The 18,916-nt window shown below is 41.2% G+C and overlaps 1 protein-coding gene across 4 annotated transcripts in view; it reads left to right on the plus strand.

The window, feature by feature from the left end:
* AHCTF1 (AT-hook containing transcription factor 1) overlaps positions 1-18,916 on the plus strand; it is a 160,212-nt gene that overhangs the window by 24,929 nt on the left and 116,367 nt on the right. For all 4 annotated transcript variants that reach the window (XM_085896115.1, XM_085896119.1, XM_085896116.1 and 1 more), the window contains exons 6-10: positions 641-751; positions 1,243-1,321; positions 11,135-11,285; positions 14,584-14,713; positions 14,893-15,065. In XM_085896115.1, the coding sequence (XP_085752241.1) occupies positions 641-751; positions 1,243-1,321; positions 11,135-11,285; positions 14,584-14,713; positions 14,893-15,065 (644 nt within the window). The remainder of the gene's footprint in view (positions 1-640; positions 752-1,242; positions 1,322-11,134; positions 11,286-14,583; positions 14,714-14,892; positions 15,066-18,916) is intronic.

Here is an 18,916-nt window from a genome sequence, read left to right on the forward strand (position 1 = left end):
CTGCTGCAGCGATAAACATGCATCACCATATTTCCTCTTCATTCTGTGATGGATTTCATTGGGATTCACACCCTCACTTCCCAACAAACAGATGACAGAACGTTGCTCCTTCATGCTGTCTGCTTCTAAGGGAGCCACCACCTTGGAACTGCTCGACTGACGTCATACTCTTCATGTTGCCAGATCTAAAACAGGCAAAACCTGACTCTTACCCATCGATATAACGCATGTTGTCCACAACTACACACATTACATTCTCAAATTTATATCACCATTTTAAGGTTACTCATTGACTGCCGTGTGTGTGTATATTTTATGTCTGGCGTTCTTCGTGGACTACGATGCAGTAATTGGTCTTCATTTTGAATTTGATACAGGCCTCTCATTTTTTAAATTTGGAGATGTTGGTATGAAAATGCTGCTCCAGGCAAAAAATTGTGACGTGTACCAGTGATTGCAAAATGTGTGCATTATAATTTGTTTCTTGATGTCTCACATCATTGCTCCTCTGATGGTGAGTGTGTTCTTTAAACCAAACCCAAGATTACCAAGTCATCATTACATATCTCCGCTACCGAAGGTGTACCTCTTGTATTGTGCTCCTTGAAAATGCAAATCGTATTTTGTGCTGTTCTTTCAGTTTCCAGAGCAACCTGCCCAAGGCGACGGTGTGTGCTTTTGCTCTGCAGGAGCCTGAAAACGATCCTCGGAATTGCTGCTACTTGTGGACTGTGCAAACACTTCCTGGCATGTATGGAGATCTGTTGTTCATTGTGCACACTTTTGAATCACGACGTAAACCTTTTACAGGGAGATAACATTAACGCATGTTTTCACATCAATTTTGATTTGAAATCGAATAAAAATAAGTCGAGGAAGCAAAAATGGTGATTGCTAAATTTTTGCTGCTTTACACAACACTTCCTTCTTGGTCGATCGGAGCAAGTCTCCACTCGACCAGGTATTTTATTTTAATGTTTTTTTTTTTCGTATTTGTTCAAAACGCTCCGCTTTGAGGCGTAACTTTTTGATGAGCCACTTTACTTCTCTGGTTTCCTTCTAAATAGCATGGTCGTTGCTGTGCCATGAAACTTTACGAGTGTGAAGTCTGTTATTTATTTTTGTCGAAATTGGTGGAGTATTAAAATTTTGGCTTTTGGTGAATTTTCAAATGTATTGCTACTTTAAGTGGAAGGTTGTATTAAAAATTTATTAATTATTTATTTGTCTCACCTTTCCCAGCAATAAAGAGATCATCTTGCACATGTTCCAGATGGAATTTAAAGAACGTACCAGCTCAAGTGCAAACATTTTCTACAAGGTTTGCATTATTTATTGTTATGAGTATTTTTTTTTCTCCAAGCAGCATGAAAATGTAAAATTTTAGTATCAATAGAGAAGTTCAGAATGAAAGAAACTGGCAATTTATGAAGTGTATATGTAAAACTTGAGTTTTGGCCCACAGTTTGCTCAAAACTCTAAAGGCTTGCTTTGTTGTGAAGTTTGTGCTCAAGTTTGGGGATATTTTTTTCATGTTGAGATGTTTCGGTTATTACCTCTGCCGCCGAAGGCGGACGGAGATTGTTTTCATCCCGTCTTTTTGTTTGTTTGTTTGTGTGCTGGATTTCTCAAAAAGTTTTGGATGTATTCTGATGAAACTTGGTGAGCAGATTGGGGTTGGGTGTGTGACAAAGCCAAATTGATTAGATTTTGGTGAAGATCTGAATCCGGATCTGATTTTTAAAATTTTTATTTGAGGTTATTCTTTCAAAATTGAGAGATAAGGCTTAACCAATATGTAGCACGATATCTCAAAAAGTTGTGGACGGATTTGGATGAACTTTGATGGACAGGTTGAGTGTGCGACAAGGATAAATTGATTCAATTTTTGGTGAAGATCCGAATCCAGATCTGGATACCAGAATTTTTTAATATTTAAAGTGATTCTTCACCATTGAGAGATGGGGCAAAAACAATATACTGGGTAACATGATCTTTCAAAAATTTATTTGGCCCGATATGTTCTACTGGATCAGCCATTGCGTGGCATATACACTACATGGCCAAAGTTTTGGACACCTGCTCGTCCAACATCTCATTCCAAAATCATGGGCATTAATATGGAGTTGGTCCTCCCATTGCTGCTATAACAGCCTCCACTCTTCTGGGATGGTTTTCCACTAGATATTGGAACATTGCTGTGGGGATTTGCTTCCATTCAACCACAAGAGCATGAGAGAGGTCAGGCACTGATGTTGGGCGATTATGTCTGGCTCGCAGTCGTCGGCGTTCCCAAAAGGTGTTCGGGGTTGAGGTCAGGGCTCTGTGCAGGCCAGTCAAGTTCTTCCACACCAATCTTGCCAAACCATTTCTGTATGGACCTCGCTTTGTGCACGGGGGCATTGTCATTCTGAAACAGGAAAGGGCCTTCCCCAAACTGTTGCCACAAAGTTCGAAGCACAGAATTATCTAGATTGTCATCGTATGCTGTAGCATTAAGCTTTCCATTCACTGGAACTAAGGGGCCTAGCATGAACCATGAAAAACAGCCCCAGACCATTAGTCGTCCTCCACCAAACTTTACAGGTGGTACTATGCATTTGGGCAGGTCGTGTTCACCTGGCGTCCACCAAACCCAGATTTGTCCGTCAGACTGCCAGATGGTGAAGAGTGATTCATCACTCAAGAGAACGTGTTTTCACTGCTCCAGAGTCCAATGGCGATGAGCTTTACACCACTCCTGCCGATGCTTGGCATTGCGCATGGTGATTTTAGGCTTGTGTGCGGCTGCTTGGCCATGAAGTTTCAAACCCATTTCATGAAGCTCTCGACGAACAGTGATTGTGCTGACGTTGCTTCCAGGGTCAGTTTGGAACTCGGAAGTGAGTGTTAGATGATTTTTCCGTGCTACGTGCTTCAGCACTCGGCGGTCCCATTCTGTGTGCTTGTGTGGCTTACCACTTCGTGGCTGAGCTTTTGTTGCTCCTCGACTTTTCCACTTCACAATAACAGCACTTACAGTTGACTGGGGCAGCTCTAGCAGGGTTGAAATTTGATGAACTGACTTGTTGGAACGGTGGCATCCTATGACGGTGCCACGTTGAAAGTCACTGAGCTCTTCAGTATGGCCCATTCTACTGCCAATGTTTGTCTTTGGAGATTGCATGGCTGTGTGCTTGATTTTTACCCGTCAGCAATGGGTGTGGCTGAAATAGCCGAATCCACTAATCAGAAGGGGGTGTTTGCATACTTTTGGCCATGTCATGAACATGCCCTTGTAGTGCCCTTGTAGTTATGATCTGTGTTTGTTTGGTTAATACCTCGTATCTTACTTGTGTATTCCCTATTACATGCTATGATATCATCAAAGACAGTCTTTAGGACTTTAGGTGAATTGATTCATAATTTTGATGTGAGCCGTTGTCCAAATAGGTTGCATTAAAAAAATTATATGCAGGTAGGTATTCAATGAAGAGCAGAATTATGGGGTGACGGATTGATGGACAAGATCGCTCAAAGTGAACTCTGATGTCAACAAACACCTGCATCACAGTTCAAGGAGAGAAAATTTTGGGAGAAGGATGAGAGCAGAGGTTTAACTGGTGAAGTAAAGCTAACATGAGAGATCCTCATGAGTCTCTTTGCAACAGACCTGAAATATGGGAGGGAAGAGCTCGAGACAGCAGATTCAGAAGATAGTTCCACAGGTGAGAAGAAAGCATGAAACAATTGAGTGAAGCATTGAGTTTGGGCTTTGAGAGGGTAACAAGAAAAGGGTTTTTGGCATAGTGCCTGTAACCAAAAGGGGCAGCAGCTGGATGGAGAAGTGAGAGGACAGAAGGAGCAAGACAAGAATAGAGCTGGAGAAATAAAAACAGAATGGTCTTCAACCTGTCTACGGTGAACAAGAATCAGACCCAGAGACCACTTCCTGGTGTGAGATTGCGAAGACGTGGAGGTCCTTTAGATGCCACATCTTCAAGGGGTGGATACGAGGGGCATCGCAGGATGGGAAGCAGTGGCACTGGTCCATAGTGACGGGCCGGATTCCATGATATTCTGCATGAATGCTTTGTTCATTGTTTTAAGCTGAGGAAGGCTTGGCTCTGCAGAGAAGTATGAAAGGCTGATTGGCTTTGGATTCAAGCTTCGAGATATGATTTGACAAATACAGGTTATAACTGATGGACACCCTGAGGCTTCAAAGACTACCATTACCAGAAGTTGGTCACAGAAGTAAACGAGAAGGGCACTCGGTAGAGCGTATACCTCTGCCATGCTGATTTGTTTACGTTTTCTATCCCACTGATAGGCCGGATCTGGATTCAGATTGAGCTGTGAGACTGACCCTAAAATTTAACTGGCTTGCTCTTGTCACCTAACCAACCCATCCACCAAGTTTCGCCTGAATCAGTCTGTAACATTTTGAGATATCCTGCTATATGTCGTTTTGGCTTCATCACTCAATGGTGAAGAATCGCTTAATATTCTCTGATCTGGATCCAGATTCGGATCTTCACCAAAATTGAATCAATTCTTTCTTGTCACACACCCAACATGCCTACCAAGTTTTGTGTGAATCCGTCCACAACTTTTTGAGACATCTTGCTATGTATCGTTTTTGCCTCTACCTCTCAATGGTGAATAATCACTTTAATAATTCCAGTATCTGCATCTGTAGCCAGATCTTCACCAAAATCTAATCAATTTGTCCTCATCACACTCCTAATCTGGCCACCAAATTTCATCTGAATCCGTCCACAACTTTTTGAGATCCTGCACACAAACATACAAACATAGCAAGACAGACGGGTGAAAACATAACCTCCGTCCACCTTCGGTGGGTGGAGGTAATTTGGGGCTTTGTCTGCTGTTCTGCACTGATGGACAAAGTGAGAAGGGTCTTTCTTGAATTAAAATGCTTGTTCCAGGGAGATGACCAGTTACTTATCTTTTCCATCTCGACAGAGGGATGCTGCCACAGTTGGCGGAGGGGTGCGAAAATATTCTACAAAGTGATGATGTCTTCCTGTGAGGAAGATGTCATCGATTTTATATAAAGTGGTATTCGTCCCAGAACCCTACCTTCATTGACACCAGCTTTTTGCCATCCGGCATCAGATTGTGTTTGGTCCAATGCAATGCATAGCTTCCAAGCGTAAAAGACATTTGATATCCAGTTTATGAAGGAACCCTGGATACCGTTAGCTGAAAGTTTGTAAATCAGAATCGTATGCTAAACAGAATCAAATTCACCTGAGATGTCCATTGAGTTAGCCTTGGCATCTTGTTTTAGATCAAAGGCATCCACCCACACAAAACATTTTCCTTGGAAATGGCGTGGGCAGAAACAAAAGTTTTGGTTAAAGATCAGTTCGAGAAAATATGAGTTTTGAAGTCTGCTGCTCTGATCATTTCCATGAGTTTGCTAATAATGGAGAAGGGTCTGACTGCTCTGTAGTTGAGGGTCAGTTTTGGCATCTTTTGGGGTTCACACAGTCCTGGAAAATTGAGAAAATTGTGCAAATATAAATAATCCAGTCGGCCCCCATTCGGAATTGTTAATTCCATCTCGGTTTCTCAACAATTTCAACCTCCCCACCCCCATCGGTCTCTTACCAGTGTTAACCTCCCCCAGGGAGTTACCATTTAAGCCGCACAAAAATGGTTTCTCGGTCTCGTCTGGTCTGGTGGATCAAATACAATGATCAAATAAAAATACATACAATTCTACTTAAAGATGGCACCACACACTCAGACGAAAATAAACCCAGATGTATGGCAAAGGACCCCCGCAGCCAGAGAGGGATGAGAGCTGAGGTCGCAGTTCTTTGGGGTTCCTGAATGTTAGAGGGAAGGGATGCTCCGTGGTGCGGCACCTCTCAATGGTCGTGCGGCTCGGTCCACGGCCGCACGCGTGGAGACTGTGTCTGCAAAGGAGCCCGGATCGAGTAGAGCGGAGTCTGAGGCGGGGATCATGGCTGCAGACAGGACCCAACAAGAGACCCGGTCGAGGTCTTCCCAGCTCTCTCACACTCAAAACGAACGACCTCCAAAGAGCACAACCACTCTATGACCTTCCTCCTTTCTTTCGCTACCAGCCGACGAACTGCCTCACTCCAACGCTCCTCACTCCTGCGCTCCTCACTCCAACACTCTCAGGGTTGCTTTGTAATTTATATATCTCCCTCAGCGGGGAGGGGCCTTGGTGAATCTGACGTCACTGTCCGCCCTGATTGGACGGGGCTTCTATGGGTCTGCCCTTTCTGGGTGGTGTTTCGGCCATGCCGGGAAGCCCGCCCACTCCACGCATGTCTGGATGCGCCAAAAAGGTACTGCGCAAAGATTCTGCCTCGGAAGGCGAGAAGAAGGTACTGTGGTTCATAATGGAGGGGATATAAAGATTTATTAATCTCACTAAAAAAACATCGCAGCGCACCCCAGTGTCTTTCCCACTTCACACAAGGTAGGGATCTATCTGCACATATACTTAATGGAATAACTAACTTCGGGCCAACTGTATGTCTTGTATGCATACAGTTCCTGGAACCGTAATATATATACAGTGGTACCTCTATTTACGAATGTCTACATACGAATGTTTCAGGTTACGAAGCGCCTGAACGGGAAAATATTGCCTCTAGTTACGAAGGCGTTTCAGGATACGAAGTCAAAAATACAGTACAGTACGCGCTGCTTTTCGGTGCTCCCAGAGTTTCCCGAACGTAAACAAACTTGTAGCTGCTCTGCCATTGGCTATCGCCTAAAATCTGCCTGGCAACCCTTTGCGTATGCGTGTATCCCAGCATGCTCTTCATGTCCCCGTCCCACTCTGTAAATATAGTTATACTGTATACAGTCTACGGTCCCGCTACGAAGTGCTCGGACAGTGTTACAGTACAGTACGCGTGTGGATTACAGTAACTTTTATTCACAATGGACCCCAAGAAAGCAATGAAGAAAAGTGGACAAGGAGAAAAGAAGAAGAAGAAGAGTTTTTCTGGCCATACAAACAAAGCAAGAGATAATAGAAAGGTATGAAAAGGGGATGCGTTTGATTGATCTCGCAAAAGAATATGGACGTAATATATCTACGATCGGCACGATAATAAAACAAAAGGAAGCCCTAAAAGCTACGGCTCCTTCCAAAGGCCTCTCTGTCATTTCCAAGAGGAGGTCGGCAGTGAACGATGAGATGGAGAGGTTGTTACTCGTGTGGATAAAGGAGAAAGAGATCGCTGGTGACACAGTGACAGAGGCCATAATTTGCGCAAAGGCAACCGCCATCTTCACTGACCTCGTGAAGGAGGATACAGGCGAGGGAAATTCGGCGCAGTTCGTAACGAGAATAGCAGTTAAAAGGTAAATGAATATTTTTATTATTTCCTTTATTCTTTGTTTTTTACATTATGTGCCTCTCGTTTTATGTTTATTGTGCGGTAATCTAATTTTAACATGTATTTGTTTCATGTTCTGATGCATTTTTATGATTTATTAAAAAAAAAATGTCCGAATTTTGCGGGGCTTGGAACGGATTAGCGCATTTACATTCAAAAGGCGTCTCTACTTACGAAGGTTTCAGGTTACGAAACTACTCCCAGAACGAATTAAATTCGTAAGTAGAGGTACTACTGTATATATATATATATATATATATATATATATATATATATATATATATATATATATATATATATATATATATATATATATATATATATACACACACACACACAATTGTAAATCGGCAACGCTGGGGTGATAACTGAGACATGTAGTGCGTATTGTACATATCTCCCCGTTGACACTACTCTTCCCATCTCCACGTCAACACTGCATCGTAATCAATTCCTTTGTTTTCGGGTGCAGTTATTGCCCTTCGTGGTTTTTAGCAATGAATCCCAAGAGGAAAATTGTTGCTCGTGGTCAACCAAATGCAAAAACGTTGAGGAAAGTGTGATGTCTTTGACACAAAGTGGAAGTTTTGGATAATCTTGATTGAGGCGAGAGTGCACCGGCGTCACTGGGCAGAGACATGGTGTTAACGAGTCGTGGTGGGCGAAATTGATTCTTCAGTACGCGATTCTCAATTCCAGCCATGGAATCGAAAGTAATCAAGTCGTGAAACGGAATTGACGTCAATTCCAAGTACTTCCTACTTCCTAGAAAGAGTGCTTTCTGGAGGAAATTTTTTTTCTTACCCTTCAATTGACATATAAACTCACTGGTAAGGCTCGCTAACAGACCGGGACGGGAAACAAACCGACGGAGAAATATACAAGTCTTAGACATTCTAACAACCTGTCCTTCAAGGGGTTCAGAAGAACAATTTGGAACTATTGGTATTTCCTCCCCCTCTCTTGACTGCTCATTCTACATGCGTCTCTGCTGTTCATTTTGTGTCCTGTTTTGCGACCTGTTTTTTCTGTTACGTCCTGATCTGTTCAGTGTGCTGGCTCTTCCACGAGCCTCGACTATGGATACAAAAAAACAAAATGTGCGGTGCGGATTCCTCAAGACAAAAACACATGAACCAATATGCTGATAAATGTGATTGTGAAAGACAAGCAGCCTATATCTGTGGTTGACGACTTTGGACTGTAAATATGACCTCTTAAGTTGTTGCACAATCATGTGAAATATGCTTCCTGAAATGTCTTGAGAAATCAGGTCAAAGCTTGCTTGGGATGATTCATGCTGCTACTTGTATTGCCCTCACTACACGCATCTGGACATCTTCTCAAACCCAGATGTATATCGCTGTCACAGCACACTTCCTTGACAGCAATTGGAATTTGCATGCTGTTGTTCTTGGCACGTTGCAGAAAAAATCGAATTCCCCCATGTCCCCAAACCATATATAAAGAAAACGAAAAGAAAAAAAAAAATACTATGAATCGCACTCGATTCCATCGATTCCTCAAAATAAGTATTTGGAATCCAATAGACCCCAAAATTCCCAGAATTGCCCATTCCTATTTAACGAGTCCAGTTTAAGCCTGGTGTTGGCTTAATGATTAAGGTGGCTGGCTTAAAATCTTAAGATCTTGAGTTTGAGCCCCTGTCGGCTGTTCAGGTTGCACAAGATGGGGTTGACTCAGCCTGTCATCTCTCTGAGATCAGCGAAATGAGTACCAGTGTACTGGTAATAGAGGGCACTGATTCAGCGACACAGCCGCACCTCCAGAAAATGATGCAACCAGCAGCTGCAGGCTGCACACGATAGCTCGCTAACGAGTGCAGTATCCACCAGGTAAAGAAATGCGCAGAAAACGTAAGGGGATGCGAATGCTCTGGTTTTGCATTGTGAGCGAGGGTGATTCCGGTAAACTGCTCCAGTGCATAATGCATGAGTATTTATAGGTGAGAGGAAATGTAACCCCCCCCCCACCCCTCAGTCACACTTCTACCCTCCCATGTGAAAACAAGGGTTTACTGAAGTCCAAAAATCCACCTCATATGCAGAGAGCATAATTTGTAAGATTCAAATTTTAATGAAAAAATAATGATAAATATTAATTTGCAGTTTACACGCTCCATGAAAGTAATCTATGTGACAGAAGCTAGTAATTAATGCTACAAAAGGTACAACTTGGAATGGTTCTGTGGTATAACATGCTAAGCTAGTACATTTTGTCTCTCGGTTTCCATGTATTTATGAAATATTCAATGGCATATGGAATAATAGAAAACAAACAAGGTTTGATTCTTGTTCTTGTGGTTTATTCCAATGTCACTTGTTACATAAAACATTTGTATTAAAAGTCCTGGAAAACTCCTGGAAATTTGGTCTTGCATGGCTGTGTGAACAATGCATTCTTCTGAATTGGGATAATGGGGACCATTTTCAATACAGCTATGGCCAATACAGGTGGCCCTCAGAAAATGACTTGTAGAAGAGCAAGAAGCAGGAGTCGAAAAGGCAGATCCAGTTTTTGAGAACGAGGGCACATATACAACAGTGAAGGAGTCAAAAGAGGTTAGGAGGTTCTCTATCTTTGCATCAGGGGAGTTCACTCACTGCCAGATGTTTTCATTGTCTGATGAAGAAGTGTCGGACAGGTTTTGGAATCGAGGAATCGGAGACGTTGGCCTTTTCTTCAATGACAGAATTAAGGCAATCAGCCTTGTTCTGAACATTGTCCATCACTGTCCTATCCTTCACGAGCAAAGGAACAGCAGAGGGGCATGTTCCATCGACAGACGTAACCAGTTGTCACCTCACTTTTGTGTATGGTGAACGACCTGTGAGCTGGGACCTCAAAGTGGGCTTGATGCTCAATTATGTTGTGTCTGGGGTCAGAAACCATTTTTACATGCCTTGTGGAAAAATAGAAGGTTCCCTTCAGTGGGCTTGGCTTCGAGGAGGAAAAGAAAAGCTGCTTTCTGGCATTGCCTCAATGCATGAATCGTTTGATCAGTGACGAGATTTTAGCACAAAACTAGTGGTCTGCATGGGTGGCATAGAATAAAAACAAGAAGAAAATGGCCTTGAAAGATGAAAAGTTGCTGACGTTTCTGGCTTTACCCTCCGTCGAAGCGAAAGACCTTTTTGTTTTTCACGGCAGATAAATCGACCATTTCTTGTTTTTGGTGGCAGGGTAGTTTGAGACAGGGAGGTACGAGCCGATTTAGGAGAGAGTATTTAAGTTGAGAAATTAGTCCAAGTCTATGTCCAGAGATGGAGGAGTCAGTGGAACTGATGGTCGACTCTCAGCCAGACTAATGTGCCTGATTCAGCTGTCAAACATGGTGGTACCTTGGTGTGGATCCCCTGAAGGCCGCCAGGGAAGCATGTTTTTGGAGACAGACAGAAACCACATGCAAAATGTATATTAAGTGCTAATACATATATCCTGTTCCAGTATGTGTGAAAGTAGTTAGGTGTGGGAGGATAGTTCCTCCATCCTAAAAATCCAAATGAACATTTTGTTTGCATTCATGTTGTTTTTCTTGATTGTGAAATTTAATTCTTATTGATGCGAATGCTTCTAATGTTGTGAAATGCATGCTGTTCTGATGCACACAATGGATTTTATTGTTGCTCTGGTTGGTGTCTTCACGCCTTTTTGCGAGTACCAAGTTCCATTTTTGTTCTCCATCGTAATTTTGGCATGTCACTTTTCTGATGCAGGGTCTCAATATCTGCAAGCAACGTTACACCCAGATTCTTTCAGCAGAAGTGAGTGCTGAGCAGGGAAAGCATGCAGTGTGTTCTTTGCTCGGCTGCCATGTGGTGGAACGTTACCGGCACGGGTTTAGTGATGCTTCGTTGCGCGAAGAATGTAAGCCTCGTTACATGTGCAATATTGTTTTGTATTCCTTTTGGTTTTTAGGCTCCTGCAGTTTACACTTGTTTTTATCCATCGAACATTCATAGAAAATTTTTCCTCTTTATATACTTTGCCATATGTCGGATGCAGTCGCGTGATGGTTTTTGAATTGAAAGAATAATCCAGCCAAGAGCATTCCAGTCGTCGTACTCGAGTATCTATAAAATACTATGAGTATAAGAGATGTCTGTCTCTGTGTGTCGTCATTTTTCTTTCTCAGAGATGGCCAATCGGATCTTCATTAAACTTTGAGGTTCATCAGTGAGTGCTGCGGAGTGTTTTGGGCCAAAACATTTTTTTTAACAGCTCGACAGTGCCTAAGCCTTTGTAGCTACATGAAAGGAAATAGTAAATGATCCCCAAACCCCATTCCTTCGTGGGTATAGGGAAGTGTTTTAGGTCTCCACAAAAAAATAGAAGAAAAATAAAATTTGATTTATTCAAAATTCCAACAGGGTTAGAACAGCACAGGGCAACATCGGGTACCCCTGCTGGTACTGTATAGGGCAATGGTGCGTGCGTGCGATGTGCGTACGTACGTCCATCTGAAAATTGTTGAGAAACAAAAAACCAGCCAATCCCCACCAAATTTTGCATATGTTTTGGTTGTATCCAGGGTAACCTCTCTCCCTTCACGGGGAGACGACTTGCCAATGCTCCCAAAAGGAGTGGGAGTTTCTCGTCGTTTAAATGTTGTAGTATTGCTGCGGTATGTTTTGTAGTTGGTTATGCGATCGTAACTTTAGTAGTTGTAGTGAGGTAAAACTTATTGAGGTGTCTGGGATGTGAACTAAAATGACAAACGCTTGGATGAAGACCATCAGCAGTATTTATGGAATAACCAATGGAATGTTTCAAAAGGAACAAGAAACATGATTGTGGAATATTCGAGTCCAAGAAGTGGTCAAACAGAAGAAAGGAGCCTACATAAAATGGCAAAAGAGTAAAGATCCTGAGGGTAAACAAAATTGTAAACGTTTGAAGAAGGAAATAGTGATAGTAAGGAATATTGTATGAGTTTTGGGGGAAAAGCTTAAGCATGCAAGAAGGCAAGAATAAAAATGTCAAAATAGCCAGGCAGATGGTAAAGGATTGAAGAAATGTGGAAGTTGTTTTGAAAAATAAACAGACGTCTAGTTTAAAAAAGAAGAAGAAGATATCAATAAGGAATGGAAATCTTACTTTGAAAAGCTTTTGAATGTTTCAAAGGAATATGAGAATGACATGTATTGTTATGAAGTTGAAGGTCCAGAAGAAGATATATTTGAAGAGGAAGCTGAATCATCGATGACAAAATTATCGAAAGTCAAGGCAATGGGTCCAACTATATTCTTGATCAAATTTAGAGGTAGCTGCAGATATAAGAATCAAGTGGATGACGAAGTTGTGTAGAATTGGTTCCACAGAATTGATGGAGTGACCCCAGAAGAATGGGCAGATAGTACTATTGTGCCCTTGTTCAAGAGAAGGGGGTCTCTTTATTGTGTTCCTCTTACAAAGGAGTGAAACTGATTGAGCAGTGGCATTGAAGGTTTTTGAAAAGGCAGTTGAAGGAAGACTCAGAAATTTAAATATCAGCAACAACCAGTCTAGTTTTATGCCAGAAAGATGAACAACAGGGGTGATTTTATATTTTGAAGCGATACTCAGAGGAGTATTTCACAAATAAAAGGAAACCATCATGTTTTCATTGTCAAGATAGAGAAAGGCTCTCAGAATGCAACTCATGCCTTCTTCATTCATTTGCAGCACAAGGCTGTGGGATAGCATCATTGGCTGAGGGCATGGCTGTGTCGCTGCTGCAATGTCCTCTTGTGGTTAGGGCAGGAATTTGTCATTTGTCCGTGGTGCCGGCAATGGCCCGCTTACTCTTCGCGAAGGACACTGTGGGATCCCTAACGTCCACCAGCAAATACTGGCAGACGGGACGTCCGTTTAACGTCCATCCAAGGGACGGCACACACATTGAAGAAGATATGGAATGTTTGGGTTTGCACAACACTGATGCATTGGTTAGATATGTTTGGAGGAATGCCATGATTTAAACAACCCCTGAAATAAATGGGAGAACAGTTGTAAAACGTTTGTTGTTGTTGTTGTTGTTTTACATATCAGGTTGGCCAATAATAATGATGATAATTTTGTACTATCAAAGGGATTGATTTTCTTTGCCAAGTTGAAGGTGGCGCTTGAGTGGCCATTTTGGTTTTAGCCATGTTGTTCTTCATTATTTTATGGAGTTCCATGGTCAAAAGATTGATGCCTATCAAATACTAAATGAAGAAGGAGAAAAAGCCTCAAAAATAATTGGTGGTTGAATTCAGTAAGGTAAGATGAAAATCCTGTTAAAATTTCTAGTCAATCGAATGAAAATTTGAGGATTTTAGAAATTTGACAAATTTATTGACCTTTTGACCTCAAAAACAATAAGCTTCTTGCCTATGACAAACTCTACCACATGGTGAAGTTTTGTGAAGATCGGTTTAAAATTGTGACCTGTTGGCGACAGACAGACAGACAGACAGACAGATTTGATGAACCAATATACTTTGAAAATCTTCGATTTTGCAAATAACAGACACAGGTGTGAAAACATAACCTCCTTCCACCTTCGGTGGCAGAGGTAATAATCAAGGCAAATGGTCCACACACTATATTTGTCTTGCCAAGTCGACGATATCATCATCATGTAAGTCTGAGAATCAGTGGATTGGTGCATCAGCTTTTGAAACCTTTAATTAATGATGCTTTCAGTACAGTCAGTGGTATCTCACTTTTGTGTGGTGAATCTGTGAACCCACTGCATGCTTAATTACTCTTTGCATCGTAAAGATGTCACGTGCCAAATGACCATGTTCTTCTGGGTTTGACTTCCACTCGGTGCAATATATTACTTTCACTCAAAAGCCCTGATGCTTTAAATGTAACAGGTGAAAGGTTTGCGGACATCCGAAAATGCGACTACTTTGTTATGCTTCAAAATGAATAAAAATCAACTTTTCAATCTCTGTCCCTTATTTTTCTGCCCGAAGTTGCATCCTATTTCTTCCACAGATACAATTTGTCGGGCTTTTTCTATTGCCATCCTTTCTTCTTTTACCAGGATTAATTTATTTATTTTTCGTTTGCAACTGGCCTGCTATTCTGCTTATGGTCTTTTATTTTTAATTTTTAACTTTTTAATTTTTGCATTGCTACCACTGTGTTTTTGTTTTACATCAGCTATATTCCACTTTTCTAAAACCAACAGCATCGCCAAACACGAGTGTGGTGATATTTGTCTGGGAGACTGCGAAAAACCACACTTCTCAACCGACGATTACCCTGGGCCTGTTTGATATCAACCGATGGTATCACGCCCAGATGCCCACTCATCTGAGGTATCGCTCGCTCTTGCTGCGGCAATTGTTTTCAATCGAGTTGCAGATCTGTGGTGGTTTCAGAATAAATCAACCTATTTTTGTTCTTGCATTCATCTAGTTTGCATATTTTCTTTTCTCTTGTAATTTTTTTAAATGCAATTATCCTCTGTAATTTTTGTTTGTTTGTTTGTCCACAGCCGCAAGGAACTTAATTCTTATTTTGCTGTGTGGTCCCTGAATTCGCTCTTGGCTGAAGCTCCATCTCAATATGTTTTGGATACGATTGTGCATGAACACAGTCTGACGCATGGCACACCCACCATCTACCCACCGCCAGAGGCTTTCTTCTGTCCTTCCTCTTTCAGCTTTGGTGATTTAAATTTATCATAAAGATATCATTTAGCCTTTATTGAGCTTTCTTTTGTACATTTCTTTTCATTCTCGATCATCTTCATGTTTGTTAATGGACAAGCCCTTTCCTTTTGTTTTCCTTTGCTTGTAAAACACATTTCAAGTTGAAGAAAAAGTTTTTAGTGGGGGGGGGGGGGAATAGAAAAGTTAAAAACAAAACAAAAATCTGATCATTCTAAAATTTTTAACTTCATTTGTTTTATCAAAACTGTGCCCAGTATTCAACTTTCGAAATGATGTATGAATGCTAAACGATAACTTTTGTGCATACGCTGAATATATGTTTTCAGTCGCTCGGTTTGGCTCGCCGGGCACTTTTAATCTGCCGTTGCTTGCATGAAATCTGTAATTAAATTTATCTTTTAAACAATTTACAGCATATAGACGAAAGGGTGGAAATTTCAAAATGGATAACCACAATTTTTCTGTTCCTGAATGGAAATTGGACCCACGAAAATATAAGAATACAAGAAATATCTGTGGATGAGAGGTATCGAGTTCATACCATTTGCTGTTAATACAAGCCCTTTTGCCACAGTTGATGTATATCTCAACCGCACCTCCTGGCTGTTGTGGGGAGAATCGCCATGGATTATGTCTTGCACGGTAAAACCACATAATCCACAAAGAACAACCGTTTGTCTGCCACCCAGACAATTGTTCCCGCTAATGGAAGCCATTCAGCCGAAAGGCATGTGGTGTGATTGGCGAGTAAATCCAATGTGTAGGGGGTGTGTGTAGAATTGGGATTCTCATGTACAGTGGGGAGAACAAGTATTTGATACACTGCCAATTTTGCAGGTTTTCCCACTTACAAAGCACATAGAGGTCTGTAATTTTTTTTATTGTAGGTACACTTCAACTGTGAAAGACTGAATCTAAAACAAAAATCGTGAAAATCACATTGTATGATTTTTAAATCATTAATTTGCATTTTATTGCATGAAATAAGTATTTGATACATCAGAAAAACACAACTTAATATTTGGTACAGAAACCTTTGTTTGCAATTACAGAGATCAGACGTTTCCTGTAGTTCTTAACCAGGTTTGCACAGACTGCAGCAGGGATTTTGGCCCACTCCTCCATACAGATCTTCTCCAGATCCTTCAGGTTTCGGGGCTGTCGCTGGGCAACACAGACTTTCAGCTCCCTCCAAAGATTTTCAATTGCGTTCAGGTCTGAAGACTGGCTAGGCCACTCCAGGACCTTGAGATGCTTCTTACGGAGCCACTCCTTAGTTGCCCTGGCTGTGTGTTTCGGGTCGTTGTCATGCTGGAAGACCCAGCCACGCCCCATCTTCAATGCTCTTGTTGAGGGAAGGAGGTTGTTGGCCAAGATCTCGCGATACATGGCCCCATCCATCCTCCCCTCAAGACGGTGCAGTCGTCCTCTCCCCTTTGCAGAAAAGCATCCCCAAAGAATGATGTTTCCACCTCCATGCTTCACGGTTGGGATGGTGTTCTTGGGGTTGCACTCATCCTTCTTCTTCCTCCAAACACGGCGGTGGAGTTTAAACCAAAAAGCTCTATTTTGGTCTCGTCAGACCACATGACCTTCTCTCATTCTGGATCATCCAGATGGTCATTGGCAAACTTCAGATGGGCCTGGACATGCGCTGGCTTGAGCAGAGGGACCTTGCTTGCGTTGCAGGATTTTAATCCATGATGGCGAAGTGTGTTACTTATGGTTTTCTTTGATACTGTGGTCCCAGCTCTCTTCAGGTCATTGACCAGATCCTGCCGTGTAGTTCTGGGCTGATCACTCACCTTTCTCATGATCATTGAGGCTCCACGAGGTGAGATCTTGCATGGAGCCCCAGACCGAGGGAGATTGACTGTTATCTTGAACTTCTTCCATTTTCTAATAATTGTGCCAACAGTTGTTGCCTTCTCACCAAGCTGCTTGCCTATTGTCCTGTAGCCCATGCCAGCCTTGTGCAAGTCTACAATTTTGTCCATGATCTCCTTAGACAGCGCTCTGGTCTTGCCCATTGTGGAGAGGTTGGAGTCTGATTGATTGAGTGTGGACAGCTGTCTTTTATGCAGATAACTAGTTAAGACAGGTAATGAGAGGAGAATGGGAGGGCTTCTTAAAGACAAAGCTAACAGCTCTGTGAGAACTGGAATTTTTACTGGTTGGTAGGTGATCAAATACTTATTTCATGCAATAAAATGCAAATTAATTATTTAAAATCATACAATGTGGTTTTCAGGATTTTTGTTTTAGATTCCGTCTTTCACAGTTGAAGTGTACCTCTGATAAAAATTACAGACCTCTACGTGCTTTGTAAGTGGGAAAACCTGCAAAATTGGCAGTGTATCAAATACTTGTTCTCCCCACTGTATGTACCATTTGTGAATGTCTTTACAGCTGTGGAGGAACTCTGGGAAGGGTTGAAACGGCAAAGGGCTTACCTTGTGTGGCCTTTCATGGTTGCTTTATGCAGCTTTCTTCAGCTCGAGCATGGGAGGAGTGTATATGTATGTATATATGTATGTATATATATATATATATATGTATATATATATATATATATATATATATATTATCATGAACGGATGCTTCTCCTTTCTTCAATAGGTGCAAAAATTTTGTCTAATTTCTCATGGCTCTGGAGCCAAACAAACAATATGTTTAAACACCTCTGATGGCTCCCTCCCTCCCACCCTTCCAACATGATTAATAGTAAATAACATAATTTGAAACTTTTTCCAGACATTCACAAGCCCCAGATATGTCCTTCCCATGGGTGTTCAGAAGCACCTAATCCAGATAAACAGTCCATTTGCTGGTAGCGATCCATCGTGGGTTTGTGTTGCACACACCTGTCCATTCGGGCCTTGCACCAGCCCACATGGTTGGGAGTTTGTAGTACAAGCAGCTGTCTGTTCTATGAGCTGAGAAAGTTGTCCAAATCTTTCGTTGTGCTGAGGCACAACCCTTTATCTCATGTACTTTTCCAAGTATTTTCGACTTCTTTTGGAGCTTTGTGAGCCTTTTATAGATGACAATCCTTACCTCCCCCACATGATGTACTTTCTTTCGCCCTGAACATGCAACTTTCCTGGGGTTTCTGCGCATGTGCACCAAGCATTCTGGGGCAGATTGAAATTTTGAAAGTCACATATTAAGCAGCAAATTTAACTTTGGTGAATTTTCCTGGTATTTCTCTATTTTTATACGCCCTATATATATATATATATATATATATATATATATATATATATATATATATATATATATATATATATATATATATATATATATATATATATATATATATATATATCGGGGCGTATTATGTAATTCCGTCTGTCTGTCTGTCCGTTCCTGTTTACACTCTAACTCCCAAAGTTTTCAACTTTCACGTTTCAGATTTGGTACATAGGTTCAGACTGTGGAGAAGGTGTGTTGCGACGTATGTTCATCATCTAAAGTGGTTGCCATGGCAACCAGGATGCTGTTTTCCATGTAGTAGCACAATTCTGTATATTCCTTCTTGTTCGGGCGTATATTGTGCTCACGTGAGCTCGTGTTTTTAATTGATTTTATTTTATTCTATTTATTTTAATATATATTTTTAACAGTATTTATAAAAGGTTTAATTTTTAATTGATTTTATTTTATTTTAATATATTTTTTAACAGTATTTATAGAAAGGTTTAATTTTTAATTTATTTTAATTGTTTTTTTTTATTGTTTTTTTTTAAACTATTAATAAAAAGGTTTAAGGTGGAAAAAATTTGTCATTCTCTTTTTTGTAAGTTTTTCCATTTCATTATTCTTTGGTTGCATGATCAGACGATG

The sequence above is a fragment of the Eptatretus burgeri genome, chromosome 9 (assembly GCF_056783735.1).
Source record: "Eptatretus burgeri isolate ZD-2024b chromosome 9, Ebu_testis_v1, whole genome shotgun sequence".
Taxonomy (NCBI): domain Eukaryota; kingdom Metazoa; phylum Chordata; class Myxini; order Myxiniformes; family Myxinidae; genus Eptatretus; species Eptatretus burgeri.